Source organism: Cupressus sempervirens, chromosome 9 (assembly GCF_028749045.1).
Source record: "Cupressus sempervirens isolate cs-2001-9-10 chromosome 9, ASM2874904v1, whole genome shotgun sequence".
NCBI lineage: Eukaryota > Viridiplantae > Streptophyta > Pinopsida > Cupressales > Cupressaceae > Cupressus > Cupressus sempervirens.
The window spans coordinates 43540084-43563236 of record NC_143126.1 but is presented as its reverse complement, the minus strand read 5'-3'; the positions used below and the strand labels follow the sequence as shown (position 1 = coordinate 43563236).

General features: G+C 34.4%; 1 protein-coding gene across 2 annotated transcripts; it reads left to right on the top strand.

Moving 5' to 3' along the window:
- The first annotated feature begins 8853 nt into the window (after positions 1-8853).
- On the top strand, positions 8854-13898 carry ELF5 (proline-rich family protein). Of its 2 annotated transcripts, none has more exons than XM_089798935.1 (9): positions 8854-9092; positions 10821-10914; positions 11158-11243; positions 11436-11485; positions 11632-11701; positions 11871-11952; positions 12196-12611; positions 12812-13342; positions 13527-13898. In XM_089798935.1, exons 1-9 carry the CDS (start codon positions 9012-9014, stop codon positions 13728-13730), a joined length of 1614 nt encoding a protein of 537 aa, XP_089655061.1. In that variant the 5' UTR covers positions 8854-9011; the 3' UTR covers positions 13731-13898. The 2 variants fall into 2 exon arrangements, with proteins under 2 accessions (XP_089655061.1, XP_089655062.1); XM_089798936.1 differs by having other exon boundaries at positions 10821-10926.
- The last annotated feature ends 9255 nt before the right edge of the window (positions 13899-23153 follow it).

Here is a 23153-nt window from a genome sequence, read left to right as displayed (position 1 = left end):
TTTGTAACCTTTAATAGGGTTGGCTCCTAATAGGGCTCACTTCAAAAGAGTGAAAATAGTAACTTGTTGCAATTGGTGGTTTTTTCCAATTTGGGTTTCCATATTAAATCTTGGTGTCAAATGTGTTCATGCTATTTTCTTTTATGTGTTTGCAACTAAGTTAAAGTAATGATAATCACAGATAACATCTAAGATTTGCATGTTAAGTACTTACTGAGCATATTTAGTATTTATCGAGTTACAACATTTTATGTGTGTTTGTCAAGCATTAGCAGTATTCAATTTTCAGAGTTTATTTTGTACTGACATCTAAAGGGATCTAGGATTTATTTTTGTGGTAACTGATTCACCCCTCCCCTCTCAGTTACTCCACTTATATTTCCAACAAGCATAAGAAAATTCATAACTCCACACTGATATTTTGTCTGCATTCTTCTCTTTCCAAAGAAATTATAATTGTCAAATCCCAATTGACAACCATAGGGTGCCATAACACCTAAACTCTCATTCACTTCTCTTGTCCCTAATACAACTAAATTCTCCTCTTTTTAAACATATTTTGGAGTAGTTAGAAAATTGCTCAACTGCTCATATTCCCATGAATCCTATCTATCATGTCAATTACAATTTCTTTCCATATTCCCCTTTAATTGCATCCATTACACATTGAAAAATATAAATAATTTTGCACACTAAAACATTTATAATATTTTATTCATTCACTTCATGGACCATTAAATGGACTTATAATGTTTCTCCAAATTGTGACCTAATACCAAATTGTTATAAATTGTCAATGTTTTGGTACTCCTCCACTGGGTGGCAAAGGGTTCCACCCTCTCCCCTATCATAGCAAACCTCTATATGGATTATTTTGAGGAGTTCACCATAAAATCCTTCCCTTTGAACCTAGGTGGTGGAAATGATATGTTGATGATACCAATGTGTGATGGGCGCATGGGCAAGACAAACTTGTAGAGTTTCATAGACACTTAATCAATGTGGCCCCTTGCATATCTTTCACCACGGAGCTTGAGTCAAACAACCATTTACCCTTTCTTGATGTTCTTCTCATCAAGAATCCTGATGATATCTTTGGTCAATGTGTGTACCACAAGGCCACCGACACCAACTTATATCTCTACTTGTCTTCCCACCACCACCCGGACCAAAACTGAGTATTCTTAAGACCCTCTCTCTTAGAGTCCTTGGAATTTGTGATGTTGACAAAATAGACTAGGAGCTAACCCATCTTCAAAAGGCCTTAAAACTAAATGGGTATTCACATAGACAAATTCCTAAGGTAATTAATCATTCTTTCTTTCTACCTCTGAGCCCAAACTTCTTGGGCCTTGGCACCCTTGCATGTCTCCCTCTATTTGGTGGATAGTATCTGCCAAAAGATTGTCAAAATCTAGGGTCTTTGTGTGACCTTCAAACCCTTTTCTAGGTTAAGTAATATGCCCCCTTGCTTAAGGACTCCAAAGAGTCTTCTCTTGATTTTGTAGTTTATAATTAGATTGTATGCTCCTTTGGTACTCTCTATATAGGTGAAACAAGATGATCTTTTTGCACCAGATTCTATGAGCATATGACTAATATCATGCATGATAGCATCCACAAATCTTTTTTAGCCAAGCATTCCTCCTTAGCAGACACCACATTTTCTTGGAAAGCACCAAAATCTTGGCCAAGAAAGACAACTACTTCAACATAAAGCTCAAAGAGGCCACCACTATCAACCACCATCCCATCAACTTCAATTGAGATGATGGGTGGTCCTTAAGTCTCTCGTGGAAGCCTTTGTTATACATGCCTGACAATCACCTTCATCCTTGATGTTATTCTTTGTCGCATTGGAGTCTTTTAGTCCTTGTCTTTCTTTCTCCCCTTGCTTTGATTTTTTGTTCCACCTCTCAATTTTTCCTCTTCATTTTTGCTTTGTTCCTTCTCTTTTGTGTTTGTTTTTATTGTCAATTTTATTATTTTTGTAGCTTGTCTTTTGTCCCATTTTTTGCCTTTTGGGTTTCTCTTTGGTAGATCGATGTTGTCACCTCTACCCTCTTTCTTTCTCATGGGTTTACCCTTTAGCCTTTTTGCTCCCTCTTCTTCTTTTCTTTTCATTTTACTTTTTCATTTTTGTTCCTCATTTACTTCTTTTGGTTTCCTATGTATGTTTTGGTCATTTTGTTTTTGCTTCTTGTGGCCCCATACTTTAAGTTATACATGAAAACAATGACCCATATAAGTACAAATGACACAATAAGTTTTTCACAAAATATAGAGTGTGTTTCCAATACATTGCCACACACTATAGATAAGTTGCCAATATTACTGTCCAAAGAAGAGATAAAAATGGAACATGCTATAACTTTATAGTGAACATGGACCGTGTGTATAAAACACTCAAATACAAAGTAGAGCATGATTTTTTCTACTTTGATGTTCATGAAAATGCTCTAAATGATTTGCCTATAAATAGATATAAGAATATTTTTGGAGGATTAAAGATAGTTAATACAGAATTTGATTTAGATGCAAATAAAATTGTTTTTATGGGTCTATTCATGGAGTTAGATGAAGGAAATATAATAAAACATACACATCAATGACTTCAAGAACACCTAATTCTCAAAAGGAAATGGATCTTATTTGTATGTGGGTTAATAATTTGAATGCAAATCCAACATCATTGATAGATTGGCCAAGTATTGACATGTCTCCTATTAATGAAGATCCCACATTATGATACTTGATATGAAAGTTTTGGCATTGTTTCCTGATGGAAGATGTGATTATTAGAACCATGGATGAGGAAGGCACATCTTCATGAATTTGTGAAGCATCTGTTGTGGTGTAGAGATCATCATTTTGGTGAGAATCCTAGATTTAGATATTTCATGACCAACATGATAATGAGACATGTCGATTACTATCAAAGAGTTGTGGAAACATATAAAAAACACACCTCCCTCTAGTTTGGTAGATAACATGATATGGTGTGGAACAAGGGGAACAAGGTCATACCAGGCTAAATGTCATTTATAATTAATAGATTGCTTCATCAAATTGGTTCTCCTACAACATTTCTCACATTGAGTGTAGTAGATATGTATTGACTTAATTTGAATGCACTAATGCTAGGAACAATGTTATTATCCATAAGCATCTCAGAATTGTCAAAGATAAAATGTTATTGACTATCCATGACACACCACATACACTTAAGATAGTCTAGAAAAGGGAATGTATGTTGAGGACTTTTGGCATAGATATGAATGGTAGCATAGGGGTCCCAATATGTGCATAGATTCATATAGATTGAAAGGGCAACCAATATTGGCAACATTGACTAGTTAAATGAAGAGGAATGAACAAGTGCCAAAACATATTTTCATTCTATTATTCATGCATGGAGCCCTAGATAAGATCATCATCAATCAAATTTACATGCAAGTTGAATATGTGTGTGTGTGTGTGTGTGTGTGTGTGTGTATTCATTTTCCTTGTTTTTGAATTGTAGGCATTCCTAAATTTTTAACAACATCCATGTCTCAAAAATATGAGACAAATTTTCTAGAGGTGTACTTGGATTGGAGTGTGACTATGACGAGATCCTAAACTATGTAGAACAACATAGAATTTGCAAGGAGGGTGCATGCCTATGGAAAAAGGGGGAAGGATGGTTAGGTAATCATTTCATCACATGAATTATTTAAATCTAAGCCATATTTATTACAAGATTAATGAGACTAAATATAAAGCTTTCTTTTATTGATTATATGTATAATACTCCTTGGTCATCAAATGTAGGAGGGTCAAAATTATACGAATACATAGAAGCCAATTAATTATTTTTGAACGAATGAGAAATGATGACAGAATCAATTCACATAATCATCATATACTACATTTATGGAGGTGAATATAAATTGGCAAATTGCTCTTTCCAAACATGTAGTCAAATACATTGCCAACTATGCAACAAAAGAAAAGAAAATCTTGGAAATATACCACCAAATGTTGATGTATCTCTCCAACATGAAAAACCTAGATGATTTAGCTACATGAGCATCTATGAGACTTCTAACTAAGACAATAAAAGAAAGATACATCGACACTTAAGAGAAATTTCATATGTTATTAGAACTTCCATTGGTAGAATGTAATAGAATATATGCTAATCTAATTATCTTAGAAGATGTGTTCAAACCCATAACTATAAATAATGAAAATGCAAATGATGAAGAGGACAATGAAGAACAAGAAAAATCTTTCGTTGATGGGTATAAATTAAGGCCATAGTGCATGAAGTTTTCATATTAATTGATGCATAGATACCATAGACAATGAATGAGGGTTTATATCTAGGTTACATCATGGTCAAAATATACAGTGTTCAAAAGTAGACATGTTGGGGAGAAGAGACAAATGCCAAAACACAAACTGATCTATTGATTATCAAGGAGAAGAGTACACTCCCACAACAATCAATTTCATAAATAACATGAAGGATCAATGAAGTTTTATATATGATGACATGCCCCAATGCATCAACTACATGACCCTTGGTGACAAACACAAAAGGAAGTTGACACAATTATGGTACACCACCACAAAAAAGAACGGAGAGCCATTATTCATGATAATTCAAGGAACAATAGTGATAAGAAAGTCATATCAAATTGTTGATATTAGTCAATCTCTTTAAAATGCAATAATGCCCTCTCATTCTGCTCTACTATTACTTGTACCGACATGAGTTACAATATTCAATATAGGAGTCTTTGTGGTTCATTCCAAATTGAAAAAACCAATACAATGTTTTCATCATTGGAATGAACAAGACTTGCCAATTCTCAAGAGGAAATGACACATAAAATATATTTTAATTGATGAAACGAGCTTCATTGGTCATAACATGCTGGGAAACATAGATTCACGGCTTTGACAAGCATTCCCACAAAATACCAACATAAGTTTTGGAGGCAAAGGTTTCAAGTTTGCTTGATGAATGACTAATTAACATACAAAATATACTCTAATATTTAACTTAATTATGATAAAAATACGCAATTTAAAAAATAATTATTTTTCTCAATTATATTTTAGGTTTATCAATTATATTGGTAGGAGATTTAGTCAGTCGCCTCCAATCAATAATAGACTAACATATGATTGTAATACATGGACAAAGTTTCTATGGAAAGAACTCAACTTGATTGTTATTACTTTAGATAAGATGTTTGCACAAGATGGAGAAAATGATGAACAACAAATATTTTGACAACTTTTGACAAATGTAAGAGAAGCAAACCACAAATTGATGATTGGAGGTTGCTAGTAGTGAGAACCCCTATCAACTTATACGCTGCAACAAATCATGAGTTTGATAATATTGTCCATTTTTTCTCAACAACTGAAAGTGTTCTTAGTCATAATAAGAAAATGCTACATTCATTGAAGCATCTTGTTCCATGGAGTGTTGTGACAAAAACAAGAAGTCATATTATATTATAAGGTTGTTCAAGTGATAAGCTTGATCAAGAGTTGCTAATATCTAAGGATTCTAGGGTCATGCTAACTTCAAATCCATGGATCGAAGTAGGTCTTGTAAATAAAGTTCTAAGATACATTTGAAAGATTGTTTACGAACAAGGAAGTAGTTTGCTTGAACCCCCTACATATGTTATGGTTAAGTTTGATAATTATTCTCTATTATCATTAGAAAATCATCATCCAAAAACAACAATAGAAAAGGGTATAACACTTCAATTTCCATTAAGATTGGCATGGGCATTGATTAAATATAAATATGAGGAGTCAATTTTTCCAAAATCGACAATTGGTATAGGGCCAAGACAAAGAACAAGATTAACATTTGTGGCAGTTTCTTGTGTAAAATATCTATAACTTCTAAGAGTAATGCCTTCATTTAAAAATGATCACAATGAAAAAATGAAAAAGGGTAGCCAAATTGCGAAGCACAAAGATGAAGGAAATAGACTTAAGTTCTTGGAAAATAATTGATGTAATATATTATTTTATAAATTTTTTCTTTAATGCATTTACAAGAAGTTTTTTTAAAACTTTAATAATTTGTATCATTTACTATACAATAGAATGTTTTTGCAATAATTACGTTGAACAAACTATAAACAATATAAAACATTACATAATTTTAAGCAACCCTATCTTTTTTATTTACTTCTATACTATTATAAGTGTTGTGTGAAATTTTATAAACATATTTTTAACATGCATAATATGTAAGTAGACATTTAATATAACCTTTTACCAATTTTTATATCCTTATATTAAAATATCTTTCAGGACATATTTTTATTATTATCTTCTTTTTGTATCACTTTATTTCAAATAAATTTTTTAAATTTGTTTCATATACTTAACTTAAAAAAATTCTGTTTCAAGATAATTTGTATTCTCTTAATGCTTACTATCTTTTATACAATACTTCTTTAGTTTCAAAAATTATATTCCTTATCATGTTGCTTGATGATATAAAAGCTATTAATAACTTTCATACAACTTAGCAAGATGTCAGACAAATTTTTTTTTATCATGGGCTTCCACTTGGTTGTGGACTTTCACTCGTATCTTTTATAGAATGTCATCTTTCATATAGAGGAATTGAGTGTTCATTGTTGGCTACATGATATAATGATCAATTAAATTAAAAACAATGGACCAAGGAACACTCAAATCAAGTTTTATACCTATGCTTTATACTCCAACTTCCATTATAAAACAAAGGTGCATAATAATTTGGATGTGAAGTTTCAAACCTACATATTGAGATTGTAGATTTATGTGGATGGTCAGATGCTTTGTACCAAGATATTCGTGATCTTTAGCTTGTAGGATGCATTGTTAAAATCACTATCAAGCCAATGGTTTATATTAAGAAACACTCTCTCTCTCTGATGAATTCACTCTAATATTTATAAAATTTCTTAAAGGAAAATCTAAAATAAGCTATCATAAGAGTCCACTTGAGAAATGGTTGATTGCTGTTCTTAAGTTTGGTTACACCATTAAATTCACATTACATCAAGTCATTCTATATTTCAAGTTATTGCATGCATATTATGGGGTGCCTACATTATTTTCCTTGAATTCTACTCTCTCAATTAAAGTTCAAAAAGTTCTTCCTAGAAATATAAGTTATTACAAGTGCATCCATGGTTGAAAAAAATAAAAGTATTCTACATATCATTTGACAATGTGTGAAACTTTTTAAACATTGATTATATCCAATTTTGGAGTGACTATTAAGTAATACATTGCTAATTATTGTGATACATTAAGTTAAAATTTGATTTTCTTGATTATTAAGCATTAAATTATTATATGATATTCACAAATTATCTTCACTATTTTTTTTTTTGATCAGTAAACGACCGAAGCCTAGATTAATTATTATTATTTGTTAGAATTAATTAATTATTATATGTTAAGTGAAGGTAGATTTGAATCCAATACCTCCCACATGAGAAGTTCGCAAGTTACCGTTGCATTGTAGGCTTTTGCCTAAATTATCTTCACTATTATTTCAACGTGTACTAGTTATTTGACAATATAAAGACTATTTTTTCTTTTTAATTAGTATTAAATTAAATGATTGACTATATGATTTAAAAATTTTCTTCACTAACTATTAATTTATTTTTTGTTTCATGTTTACTTTTAACTACTTAATGTCATTATTCTCCAATTTTAATTTGATTTGGGTACATAATTATTAATGCTTAATTTTAATGTTATTGACCTTAATTTTTCCTTGTTCAACAGATAATATAAAATATGGATATTTTTTAGAATGAATCATAAGTCATTGTTGCAAGCCCATATAGCTATGTTAACTCAAATGTTTTTTTGAAACACATATTGATAAATGTAAAAGATCTATTACAAAGTATTGTTACAAAATATTTCTAAAACTAGAAAACAAATTGATTACATCAAATAGATCAAAATATCTAGAAGGAAAAATGTATCCAAAAAAGTTAAATTGACATACACAAAAGTGACTACATGTCTAATTTCTATGAAAGAAGTAAATCGTGATCATTGTGAAACTGAAGGTTGTAATACCATTCTCATTAGCGACAATGAAGTATTATATTTTGATATTGTAAAGGATTAGGACAATTCTCCACTAAATTGAATGAAAAACATATCATTTGATTGTGTTAATTGTCATATATATTTTTAAGAAATAATAATGTCTTTCATTTTGTGTCTACTACTACTAGCACGCATGCACACACATACACATCCTTCTCAAGACTCCTATTTTCATAAATTGTCTTGCAAGCCTTAAAATGTAAAATATAAGTTAATCATATATCACTTCCATATATGAGACTTGAATTTGAGTATCATATTAATTTCAAAAGTAGAAAGATAAATTATACACCAAAATTTAGATTATAATGACAATACACACAATTCAAAATTCTTTAAAAATTAATTTCCAACTCTATTATATTATCACAAATTCTATTTAATTTTTTCTTATATCTATAATTTTAATTATATATTTAATGCTCAATATTTATATTTCCTTTTCCACATTTCCAATCAAACTCCATAATTCATCCCTAAGTAAATTGAAAATAAATAAATAATTATTTACGATTTTAATGGAAATTGTTTAATCATTTGTCCTCCATAACGAGCCAAACGTTGCTTCTCATCACAAATATACTTAAAGTCGGCTTTTTCATACTACAAGGAACCCCAAAAATAATTACAAAAGTTTAATTTCTTATTTTACATCCAGATAAAATATTCTATAAATACTTGCTCAACACAGTTTCGTTTTTTCTCATTCATTCGGCTGCAATATTCGTTTTTCACCTGAATACAGCAAGCAAACATACAGCATCATATTTTGTTTACATTATCTTAATTCTTGCCTTATTTCAGGCCATTAAATTTGTGTCTAAGAGGTTGAGGGTTCGAATCCGGGCATAGCACAGGACGAAATGAAGACAACAAAGGGAGGCAAAGTGATGAATCCTACCGATGCGTATCGAAAGGAGCTCCGCAAGCGCGAATTGAAGCGGGTAACATTTTGCTCAGCGTGCTGAATTTTTCTCCCACAGTCATTGTAAACGATTATTTCCATATAGGGTTTCCTTTTTGACCAATGAGCCGTAAGATTTTGAACTTTACAAGTTGTAATTAGGGTTTCTGCCCTGTTATATCGTTTGGCTTTTTCTATACTGCAGTTGCTGCTTCTGATTAAAGTTTGTTAGACTTTTTAGCATCTGGATGGAACTGATTTATTAAGTTCAGATTTGTGAGGTTTTTTTGTATAGTTAGGGCATCTGTAGTGAATTGTAGTTGTCCTGTTTGTTTCATTTTTTTATCGGGTGGATTCTTTCTCGCGGAAGAAAGTGTCGTCTTGGATATCACTACAGAACGATATTACTGGTGCCTTTTTCAAGGCAAATTAGTCTTTAATGCTAAAGAGAATAAGTCTTTGATGCTAAAGAAGTTGTAGTAACTACTAAATCGTTTTTCTTAATTGAGTTAGGGATGGAGCCACATTTAGAGTCATTTGCTTTCTCTGTTTGAGTTAGTCCGATCTGATGATTTCAGCTTTGGCATTCAAATCCATCTGTTGTTTAATAAATGTGATTTGGTAAGGCTCCTCTAGTCAAACCAATTTCGCTTTTGTTAGATGAGTTTAACCAGTTCTACGGTTAGGGCATCAATATTAAAATACATTCATTTATTTTTGTTTGATTTGCCATTTTCATTATTGTGGGGTAGCCTTGAGCCTAGATTCTGCGGCTGGTTGTTATCTGTCTTATTAATTTTACTGGAGGCTTCATTCTGGTCCCGTTTGTTTGGATACACTGCACTCAGTAAGTTGAATTTTGACAATTTACCCAATTTCAATGCTTTATTACCATTTCATCTACGTGGGATATGAAGTTGGGGATTCTCTATAAATAATCCTCTTGCTTGTATTATTTGAGCTCATTCCACTTGACACAGACCATTTGTCATATTAGTATGGTAATGTAGGCTAGCACTATGCTTTGAACTCTTGATTTAGGAGTATATCCCATTGCAGTTTGAGCACGTTGAACAGCAAATGTCATTTTTGTATTTGCTCAGTTGCATTGTTATTTTACCTTTTTTGTTTGAGCTGATCCGACTTAACAAAGTCAATTTGTTTTACATCTAATCATGGAGATTTTAGTTTGTTTGGTGGGCTTCTCTTCTACCCGCTTTCAGTGTTGTATGCCAGCTGTTAAGAAAGTTAAGGGGATACATAAAGTTATGATCTGAGTGAAATTCTAAATTAATATGTAAATGCATAATCCTAGAATTTTTTCTAGAGTATGTTCGCTATAAGTTATAACCAATAATGTCTGTTTTCTTACTGTTTTCTAAATTATGTAAAATTTAAAAAGTTGAATGTAAATGTAGGTACATGTGTTATCCTAGATTTGCATTGCACCATGACCTTGTGAAGTACAAAACACCTAATTTTTTCATTTCCTGAGAAAAATGTAGGACCTCTGTATATGACAAGATTATTTTTATAACTATAAAATCAGAAATAAGAATAATAGTAAATACTGTCATGATTTTGTCCTCGGATGTTGCAGCAAGATTTATGCTAACAATTTATGTGTGTCATTTTCCAAGCAATGATATTATTCTATGGCTTATGTGTTTGTAACTTTGTACTGATTTGAGTAGGCATGTATTTAATTCTTTAAAACTTAGGAAAACACTTATACACTGCTCTGTGCATGTTTTCTTATTTTGTGCAGAACAAGAAGGAACGGAAGAAAGTACGAGAGGTTGGGATCCTAAAGAAGGATCCTAATACTATAAAAGAGCAGATTGATAAGCTAGAAATGATGAGTACGTCCTAATGTGGGTTTTTGGAAAATGGCTTTTTGTATTTATTTATCTCCTTAATCATTTCTTTTATTTTACTTGTTTTGCTAATCTATTGTCTTCTATTTAGAGACCATGAATGCTGTAGTGTCATCTACAATGCATTTAAATATGACATTTGTTTGACTTGAAAATTTGAAGTTAGTAATGTGTTCTGTTCACTTTGTAGAATGAAGTACTAAGATTTGTTTTAATGGAACTCTGCAGAGGCAGATGGGGCATTGGACAAAGCAAGAAAGCATAAAAAGCGTCAACTGGAAGACACACTGAACCTTGTCATGAAGAAGAGAAAGGTAGTATGCTGCAACATGTTAGAGAAATATTTAAATTTTTGCAACTGCTTTATCAAATTATATCTGATGGTAGTTAATGTATTGCCTATTTATTTATTCAACAGTAGTTGCAAAGATTTGTTTTTGGTTTTGTGTTGCTTTGTTATTGTTTTATGTGAGTTCCATTGACTCTTTTGCACAAATTTTTTGCAGGAATATGAAGAAAAGATGCGTGAGAAAGGTGAAGAGCCAGTAATGTTCAGGTAAGCCCTAAAATGGATCTATAATTTTCTGTCCAAATGTGTCATTTGTTGTGTTGATATATCATCATTCGTATAAAGTTTAAAATTATTTGCAGCTTTTCCTTTCATTATGTGTTAGACTTATGGTCCTTCTAATTACTATTCAGTCATCTGGCTCCACCAAGACGGAGGTCAACAGCAGAAGAAGAGCAGAGGGTAAAACATCCAAAGCCAGAGGTATCATCTGTTAAAATTAAAACATTTGTAGAATCCAATCCATGTTTATCAACATCATCTAATTCTTATTTTTGATTTGTGGTTTTCGAAGGCTAATTCATGATGCACCTTACCATGTACGTCCCATCTTTGCCTAGTGGATTAAAAGTCATCGGTCTATTTATTGCAGGATTCTGTTTATTATCACCCCACCCTCAATCCTAGTGGAGCACCTCCTCCTGGAAAACCCCCAATGTACAAGTCATCAATTGGTATATTTTCATTACTTTGAACATAGAATACAGTTTATACCTTGCACTAGTTGGTATTTTAAAATTCATTTATTTTTATTTGATCTTATCTATCTTTCCAATGATGCATGAAATTAGAACTAGAGGGTTTTAGTCATCATGATTCTCCAATTTATTTATATTACAGTTAAGATTGACACATGTAGGTGTGCACTTGGTTTATTGTGTACGGTGGTAATACACATGTTATTTATGTGTTGACAGGTCCAAGGATTCCATTGACAGGTGCATCAAGTAGTCACGCTTCAACATCAAAGTCTGATTCTGAGTCAGAACCATCATTGCCAGTCCCCCCACCTCCACCACCTCCACCCTTGCCTGTTTCTGGTGAAGTGGATACAACTGAGGAGAGTACCATTCCAATACCTTTGCCTGTACCACCGCCACCACCTGCTCCCCCTAAACCAGGTTCTTCTGGTTCATCACTGCCTCTGCCCCCTCCACCTCCGCCTCCTCCTGGTCCTCCTCCAAAGGATACAGTTATTGCACGAACAATTCCACCCCCTCCCCCACCCAGAACTGCACAACCTCCTCCACCTGGAACTTTAGGAGATGAAAAGGAGAACACACAGATTTTGAAAGATAAAATGGATGCCTCACGTTCTAAAGAACAAGAATGGGTAAGTGAGACCAATAATTTGTCTTTGCTAATGAAACTGAAGCGATGTTCTTTTAAAGAACATGTGAGTCTTGGATACTTATTAGTAATTATGATTATAGTTATTGTTATACCTTTTTGTTGTTAATAGGTTTCGATTGATCAGTGACTATAATGGTCATCTGTTTTTATTCAGCAAATGATGTTAGCTTTTTTGTGCAGGTTAGTACCCATCTTCCTCCCCCACCACCAGGACAACCACCAAATTTGGCAAAAACTGTTTCTGAGGGAGATTCCACTGAAGCTGTTGGTAACATGGAACCAAAAGATACAATGCAAACGAAGCCTCCTCCTCCTCCTGCAAGACCACCACCAATTGTGTCTTCACAGACAGAGGTTCCACCCCCGGGAGTTACAAGGCTACCACCACCACCTCCTCCTCCTGATGTGAGACCACCTTTGTCTGGACCGCCACCCCCTCCACCTCCAAGAGTTCCACCGCCAGGGGTGGTTCTTCCTGGACCTCCACCAGTAGGAAGACCTCCATTTGGTCCACCTCCTGGGCCACCTCCCTTGATTAGACCGACAGCTGGTTCTTCGACTACACTTCCTCCACCTTTTCGCCCAAGAATGTCTGAAGCAGATGATCCCGGCAAGTCATCTGGATCTACTAAACCATCTTATGTAAAGTCAGCAGCAGCCACTGTTGTTAAACGGCCTTTGGCACAACATACACCCGAGCTAACTGCAATGGTAATTATTGTTTCTTGTAATGATACTTCTCTGTATATTTTTTTGTGACTTTTTAATTTTAACAAACAACTCTTCACATTTTTTATTTGATTTTTTATAAAACAAATTTTCATCTTTTTGATGTTCCAGAGTTCCACGACATTGAATTCTTTTTAAGTGAATTTTACTTGCTATTATCTTCTAGGTTCCAGCCTCTGTTCGTGTAAGGAGGGAAAGTACTCAAAAGGTGAAACCTAAGCCCATTGTTGCAGCCGGTTCTTTGGCACCTGTACCTATAGTGAAGCCAGATCCTGTTCAACCAGTATCTAAACCACAAAGCATTGATGACTCTTATGTGGCCTTCTTAGAGGACATGAAGGCCCTTGGTGCACTTGATGATGACAAATGACACAGTTCTCATGTAGAGGATGGTCACCCACTCTCAAGTTCTTATGATGGAACAATTAGTTAGTGCAAGAAATGTACAGATTACTGACCAATGGAGTATACTGTATTTTGGGTGACTTGTAACAGATCTCTTTAAGGTTATTGATGCTATTCGCAGCTTTTTATTTTATATAGCTAAACTTGTTAATCAGATTTTATTCTGAGATGCTTAATAATTGTAGGTGGTAGGTTTGCCTTGTTCTTTATTATTGATCCATTTGCATAGAATTTTTTAAGACATGTTGAGGACAATTTAATTCTTCTTTAACGGCTCCATTATTTGTTGTGTTAAGTTCTTCTGGGGTCCTGTATAGTCAAATAGTGGGATAACAACTCCGGCGTTCTTCGCTGATTAAACACCACAAACTATGAGCAAGTGCTATGGATAATGACTGCCATTTTAAAATAACATAATACTAGAGGATTTCATTCAATGCTCGATTTCTTTACTATATGCTATTTCAGTTGTCTGACAGATGTAATTTGACAAAGAAAATGCCTGACGTCCTATAATAATCCTACTATTGCATTGGGACAGAGTTTGTGTGCAACTGTGTAGTTGTCATTGAAATATTGTTGGGTACGTTATGCTTAAAATAATTTGAAACTCATTTTGATAGTTGGAAGATGTTCCTTTTATTTTCGAGAGATGGATTCATGTTGAATCACTAATGAAACAAGGGTCAATGAATTTGACTCAAAAACTACACAGTTATCACAATTTGACTTTCTGTGGAAATTATGTCCTTATCAACCTGTGTATAATAAAAAGATGTCAAGATCACATTCTGAGATTTTTGATGATCATTACTTGGTAATTTTAAAAATTGATATGTTGCCTTTGATTCTTCCAGGTTTCTTAAACTGTATTTTCATATGGAATAAAACATTACCCCATGGCATATATGCATAATGTCACACAACAAAGTGTTTGCCTTTATAATTGGTTATAGTTTCAGCCAGTCAAAAAAGTGAAGCTTTGGCCTAGAAAAAATGTGCTGATTTTGATATTAATATCTATTATCCAGGTTGGGTTTTGAGATAAATACACCATTTTGTAACACATGAAAACAAGACCATACTAGCATTTTGAAAGACATGCAAAATATATTTCCATCAAACATAGAAGGCTTGATATTTTAAAGGGCCACAATCTCAAAAACTCCACAGTTTTGAACCATAAACTCAAGTGTAAGTGTTGACGTAAAAGTGATGTAGATAAGCCTTGGATCATGTAGTAATTTGTATAAAAAATATACGATAGAAATTCAAGAGCATGGTTTTATAATAGAGTGAAAGTAAACACTAGGGGCATATTGTGCAATACTTTGGCTTTAAAGAGATAGACTGCATTGAGTTCTCTCTCATGGTTGTTAATTTCGGCCAAAATGTTAGCTTGTGAATCAAATTCAATGTGACAAGATTTATATGTAAAAATCGTTGGTTGAAAATATTCACATTTCTAATTTTTTTAATTCATTTGCCACCAAACACTAATGAAATATATTTGCATGGATGATCTAGACAGACTTTGGTTTCTGTTGGTTATTGTTTGTGTTGTTTTATTTTCTTGTTTGAATTTTTTTAGAGGCGGTAATTTGTTCGAATCTCATTGTGAAAGCTTTTTTCTTTTTATATACGAAGGCAGAATTCTACAGTGTTTTGTTCTTTGGATGCAACATCATAAAGTCGTGGTTCTCGTACTTCGGCAAATCGCACCAATTTACTTAGGAACATTAATGTCTAAAAATTTGATAGCTATTGTCGAATTTTGTTTGTCATTTAAAGTACAAAATAAGTTGAAGGCAGTTCAAGAACATGAATCATTTATGTCATCCTCTTATTTCGTGGACGGCCTCACGATGCCAGAGTCATGTTCAACATCACAAGCCTTTTGAATTTTTTTGTGTCCCATTTAGTCTGGCTATCATTTATGATGATAACAATGTAAATAGTTATAGATTTGGTTTAACCGAAATGAGTGGGGATTTGCAATGCTCTTGTAAATGAATTAGGACAAAGGTCATGTTTGTTTTTCTTTTCAGTGAAGCCAGATGGTTGGAAGAGCTTGTAGAAGTATTTGGGAGGCCTTTTCGATCAAAGGTCTCCCTAGATGGTCCTTATATCATATGTTGTCTAAGGAACGTAGAGTTACTTGTAATGAGCTGTTTTGCTGATATATCTAAAACTATGTAGCCACTTTTATCAATTATGAATTTCAAATTTGTCACTCTGCAATTGAAAAGATGAAGGATATAGATACAAATTCAAGAGGAAGCAGATGGAAGGGCCCAAAAATAGGGAAAATGACCTAAAAAAATTATTAGAAAACATTTAATAAATTCTACTAAAATTTCTTTAATGGCTGAAATAGAAGTTGAAAGAAGTGTCTTTAGAATGAGTAAATAGTGATTGACATTAAATAAAAGGATATTCAAGGATGGGTAAATTAAGGGAAAAGTTCAATTAATTAATATTGTTGGACTATTTAACATTTTTGTGAAAATATCACCATTTGGAAAAGATCTCAAAGGGAAATTTAGAAGGGTGAAAGGGAGACAAGATAAGATAATTTATTAATGTCCAACAGGAGACCACAAATGGGTCTAAGGGATTGAGAGTACAAATAGGAGCCAAAGGGCAGACAAGCCACCAAACAGTGTTAGAGTACAACAAAGCAAAACGAAAACAAGCAAACCAAAAAGTAAAGAAGAGGAATAATAACAAAAAGGCGGTTACAAAACTGCAAAACTAGTGATTCGTAATTGTGGAAAAGTAGCTCAAAACAAAAGGATAACTAGTTGTGTGCAGAGAAATCTGAGCCCGATGCTAAGTAGAGGAGGTATGTTGTTGCTGGTGGTGCAAGTGATCTCTGCATGGTCTCCTTGATTTGGTGAGTGTTCGTGGACGTGCATCGAGGCTACTTGGTTCCCTTAGGAGAGGCAATTGGAGTGATAAGCAGATGAAGAGATGCAGATCTAGGGGTAGACAGTTTTCGAAGGGTGAAATCTCGAAGACAGAAAGCCTCCTGTAGAAAAAGAGCAAGGCACCATTGATCATCATGCTTGAAAAAGGAGGACAAACACCTACACTCTCTGAATAAGTGATAGAACCTCCCTCTAATCTCATAGTACATGGGACAATAGAATATAAAGTGTATCTCATTCTTGATCGCATGCATATCACATTACTGATAGATCCTCTCAACTCTATTGGTCTGATGATCTGTTTCAGTACGAAGCCAGTGAGAACTTGCTCTGAAAGAGCCTAGCTGGATATGTAGGGTATGTAACCATCATCGAGAAGAGTAGTAGGGATGAACAATGATACCGTCCTAAATGTCAATAAAGTTCTCCGCATATAAGGCCATACAAGGACGGAGACCCCTCAACAGGTCGACCCAAGTCACTTGAATATACCTCTTGTAGATGTCCATCTTGGTAATCTCGTTCAGCTCCAATTGAGAGGGAAGGAGATGAGCGAGAGTGTCTAACGCATGCTAAAAAGGGAGAAGGTGATAATTATTAATATCAACAATGCTGAGGAGCCTAGAAACTTGAGCATATTAGTAATGAGCACAATTGGTCAAATCCGAGGTAGCAATCGAAGCTGAGGAACAATAGGCTAGGTAAGAATAACGGTATCTGCCATGAATAGAGTCTGCAAAACCCCTGAGTCTGTGAAGTAACCAAACTAGATCAAATATCATGTAGAGTTTGAAGGGATGGGCACCAAACTTGGCTAAAATAATACTAGTAGGGGTAGTTAGCTGACAACAGATGAGGCACCGTAGGAGAGTCTGAACTCTCTCCACCGAGACCCAGTCAGTGACCAAGAGGGAGGGCCCCCAGACAGTCAAACCATAAAGGATAGTAGGTCTAACGAGGGAGTCTAAGATAGATGTCTTAGACATAGTATCCTGAAAATGGTGTCTGAAGCACTATCACTCAAGCAAGGCCAGTGAACCCATACTAGTGGTGTCATGACTGAATTGTGGTCCTGAAAACAAAATGCCCAAATAGGTGTAGTTGGAGATCCTCTCGATCTCAGTCCCACTGAAAAAGAATTGATGATTAGAGGTTTTCAAGCTATTGAAAACCATAACTTAGGTCTTACCCAAGTCGACCACCAACTACTGAGAATCACAAAAGGAGGCCCAACCATCCCAAAGACATTGTAACCCATTAAGAGAGGATGATAGGAGTACCATGTCATCTGCAAAGAGAAGGGTGGACACCTGAACCCCATGAAGATAACACCCATCCTCAGGATGCGAAGCACCTCTTAGGAAAATCTCAAGCTCATCAATTTAGATGTTGGAAAGTGTAGGGGAAATAGGGCAACCTTGTTTAACATCGATAGCACTCTGAATGAAGTTAGATAAACCCTATGGAGTTCTAAGATGTCCAACAACACCCTCATAAAGTCTCATGATGACAACGAGAAGAATTTTAAAAACTCCAATATCTTTGAGTCGCTAAAATAATGCCGCTCGGGGGATTGAATCAAAAACTTTGTGAAGTCCACAAAGCAGCAATAGACTTTTGCAAAGTGGTGCTAAGCCTCCTCAATAATGGTCCTAAGGGTGAGAATATGGTCGGTAGTCTGAAAATCTACTCTGAAACTAGCCTAACCTCTAGCCTTGCAACCCAAACTGTCCAACTGTCTCATTAGAGCGATATGCAACACTATGGCATAGAGTTTGACAAAGGTATGCTTGATCATAATAGTCCTGTAGTTACCCAAATTAGATGTTAGACCCGCCTTATGGATTATATGTATAATATGGTGAAACCAAGAAGGTGGAAATCTAGTGCAAACCGCTCTATTGAAAATAACACAAAGAGATGACCCAAAGACCGAGATCCCCATCTTGAAGAGCTTCGCCTAGAATCCTTCCTCATCAACAACCTTACTACAACTCATGAAACTAAAGATTGAAAGTAGGTAGAAAGGTAGGTTAATGAAGGATACCAAGCCAAACTTATCTCCCATCTTTCATCTCAATTGAGATTTGGTGGGAAAATTCTATTAATGATGGCTTTAAACCTAAACTAAGACTTGGTTGTCTTCAAGTCAGATGTGATGGTTAATTGAGTGGGAGTGCTCTGCTACTACTGATTTTGAGATGTGGCTATGTTTTATGTTAGTACCATTTTCAAACCTCCACTCAAGGATGCATTATGTTAGCCCCATGTTCCTTGATGTACAAGGTTGATCCAAAGAGAATGGACACCACTCACATGGCTTGCACAATTGGGAATAAGGAACATTTGCTTGTAGAAGAAAGATGCCAAATACAAATTTTGGTCAAAGATTATCACATGCAATACGATGCCTTGAAAAGAAGAGATTGGCATATAATAGTTTCTTGCAACTTATATGCCACAACCTTACGGAAAAAACCATATGATCAAAGATTATCTTATTCTACAACAAATAGGCCTTTTTTCATATGCAAATGTATTTTTTCTTACACACAAACCAAAGATGGTTTTATGTATTATATCATTAATAATTTAAAAAAAATAATGAGACCAAAACTCAAAGCTAGAATGAGCTCTATTATTATATCAAAGTTGAGAATCTAATAGTAGAAGTTGAGAATCTACTAGTAGAATGACTAGTTGGGTAATAAGAGATGGACAAATGTATGCATGGAGAAGGAAAAAGTACATTGATAAAGAGATACTAGCAAGAAGAGTTAGGGAGATCAAATATAGATGTTTTATGGGGTTTCTTGTATGTTCTTGATTGTTAATTTTACTACTAGATTTGATTGTGTATGTGATGCAGGGTGCTCCCCTTAATACCATAAACTCATAATAGAACCAAAGAAACAACAACAAATGCGAGAACAAAATGTGAACTTTTTATTTGTGCCGCAAATGCGAAACTATAGAATTCATAAGTACAATATGCTAACCCACATAGACACCTTCATTCCAATAATTTGCAAGACAAGCTGCAAACTATCACCTAGAGCTGTCTTAGACAATGTTTGGGCCTTTCTTAAATAGGCAATTTTATGCCACCCAGGAAGGTTCTAGACATTGAAACTTAATATCTAGGGCCAATAGACCCTAACAACACGTATAGAGTCAGCCAAATACATCTTTGACAATCATTTTAGATATTTCGAGTAGCCCAACTTTGAAAGGCCATAATTCACAAACCATTGCTCTGATTGGCTATTATAAATCACTTTTCAAAAATGCTAGCTCCTAATCTATAGGCTCAAATCTATGCTAGTGCCCTTCTATCAAGTTTTCGGACCTCATCCAGGTAGTCTAAGGCCTCCAACGATGAGCCTGAAGATTTTTCTACAAAATTTTCCACCGAAAATTTGCAATAACTTCTCTGATACTTATGCTTGAGCAAGGAGATTTTTATGGTAGGCTTACAACTCTAACATGAACCTTCCTGTAGAAAATGAGAACATTCTGAGCTCATATGACAAACTTACTAAAAATAGTAAGTTCCCATAAATAGTAACCACCCTATCTACTAGTCCTTATTAAAATAAAAAAAGACTGAAAATAAAATATTTTTGGGTGATGCAAGATTTCCCTTGCACCTAGGATGCTCCTGCATCAGATACCCAAGATAATTTGAGAAGTGACCTCGTCATGTCTCAGGTGTTCAGAGGAAAACCAAGACGGTTAACCTCCTCCTTTGCTAGCCATGATGAATTCTCAACTGCTCAACCTTTCCATTTGACTAGATATTCCTTATAAGTTTTGTTTCTGGTACTCTTTCCAACATGACTATCTAGTATCTCCTCAATCTCTTTTCTATCTGAACTAGTTGCTGGAATGCTCCACTACGCTTCTGCAAATTCATCTTCATCACCTCCTTCATAATACTCTGTCAAATCTAAAATGTTAAATACTAGTGAAATATTCAATTCAGCAAGCATCTCCACTTCATATGCATTTCCAAAATCATGCCTCTTCACTATCTTGCACGGTCCAAACTTCTTCATCTTCAATTTATTATATGTACCCACTAGAAAATGCTCCTTTCTCAAATGAACCATGACTTCATCTCCAATCTGAAATTCCTTATATCTCCTTTCACATCTACCTTAGCCTTATACCATGTATTCATCTTTATGATGTGCTTTCTCACCTCCTCATGGATGTTCTTCAAATGTTTAGCAAAATCTTCTGCTTCAACACTACTTATCTCTCTTTTATTAAATTGCCTCAATTCAAAAGCATTTCTAGGACTACTCCCATATACAATCTAGAATGGTGATTTACTAGTACTTCTATTGATAGAATTATTATATGCAAATTCTGCCTATGGTAAAATCATATCCCATCCTTTTGGTTTATCTCCAACCAAGCATCTCGACAAATTTCCCAAATTACGATTCACAGCTTCTGTTTGTCCATTAGTCCGTGGATGATGTGCTGAATTGAACTTCAAATTTGTCTTCAACTTCTTTCGTAATGTATGCTAGAAATACCCAACAAATTTGGTATCTCGATCTGAAACTATACTCTTTGGTAGACCATGTAATCTCACCACTTCTTTGAAAAATAACTCTACTACATGAACAACATCACTAGTCTTTTTGCAAAGAATAAAATGTGCCATCTTTGAAAACCTGTCAACCACCACAAAAATAGAATCATGCTCATGCTGTGTCATCTATAATCTAAGAACAAAATCCATGTTGATATCCTCTCACGATTTCTCTGGTATAGGTAATGGCTGATACAATCCTATATTCTGCTTCACTCCTTTCGCCATTTGACATACTTTGCAACTTTGTACAAATTTCACCACATCTTGCTGCAACTGTGGCCAATAGTAATTTTTAGCAACCAAAGCTATGGTTTTATCTCTGCCAAATGTCCAACCAATCCACCACTATGCTTCTCCTTAAAGAGATTCTCTCTCATTGAACTTCTGGGAATGCACAACTGGCTTCCTTTGAACAACATATTATCTTGGATTATGAAATCCAATCACATCCTGTCAAGTGTAACAGGTTCTGTACAAGCCTTCCACACTTCACCAAAATTAGAATCATCTGGATACAATGCACTGAGTTCCTTGAACCCAACCACCTCTATCTACATTTCTATTAGCAAAAGTTGTCTTCTACTAAGAGCATCTGTAACTTTGTTAAACTTCCCACTCCTATGTTTCAAAAAAAATGTATAACTCTGCAAAAAATCAACCCACTTTAAATGCCTTTGGTTCAATTTTCTTTAACTATTCAAATATTACAAAATTGATGATCAATATACAAAACAAACTCCTTAGGAAGAAGGTAGTGTCTCCACTTCTTCAATGCTTGAACTATAGCATAAATTCCTGATCATAAACATAATTTTTTTTTGCATCATTCAACTTCTCACTAAAATAAGCAATAGGTCTACCTTCTTGGCTTGAAATAGCTCCTATTGTAGTACCACTAGCATCACAGTCTACTTGAAACACCTTGTTAAAATTAGGGAGTCCTAAAATAGGTTGCTCAATAGCTTTCTATTTCAAAAAATTAAAACTCTTATATGCTTCTACAGTCGACTTAAACTCTTTCCTATCTCCTCTCATTGTTTCAGTCAAGGGTCCACAAATAATGCTAAAACTTCTTATGAAATTTCTGTAAAATGTAGCTAGTCCATGAATATATCTTATCTCTGTCGCACTCCTTGGAGTAGGCCATTCAAGGATAACCTTCACTTTCTCTGGGTCCATTTTTAGACCTTCTCTTGAGACTATGAATCCCAGATACACCAACTCTTTCTTTACAAAACTGCACTTCTTTAGGTTTATCAACAACTTTTCTTCCCTCAACATATCAAACACCTTGCGAATATGAATCAAATGCTCCTCTAATGTCTTACTAAAGATCAATATATCATCTAGGTGAACAATGACAAAATTACCCAGAAACTCCTTTAGTACCTCATTCATGAGCTTCATGAAAGTGCTTGGTGCATTGGTTAGCCTAAAAGGCATGACTAACCACTCATATAGTCCTCTTGTCTTGAAAGCAATCTTCTACTCATCACCTTCTCTTATACGAATCTGATGGTACCCACTCTTTAGATCTATCTTTGTGAAATAATTAGCTCTACTCAAATAGTCCATAATATCATCCATTCTTGGAAATGGAAATCTATACTTTATTGTGATCTTGTTGATAGCGTGAGAATCTGTGCACATCCTCCATTCTCCATTCTTCTTCAGTGCTAATACTACTGGTACAACATATGGACTCAAGACTCTCTCGAATCAACCCCTTCTGCAACAACTCATGAACTTTCTTGTTCAACTCTTCACTTTCTGCTAGTGTTATTCTGTGCGCTGCCTTGTTTGGAAAACTGGTGCCTGGAGCTAAATCCATTTGGTGACTTATCTTCTT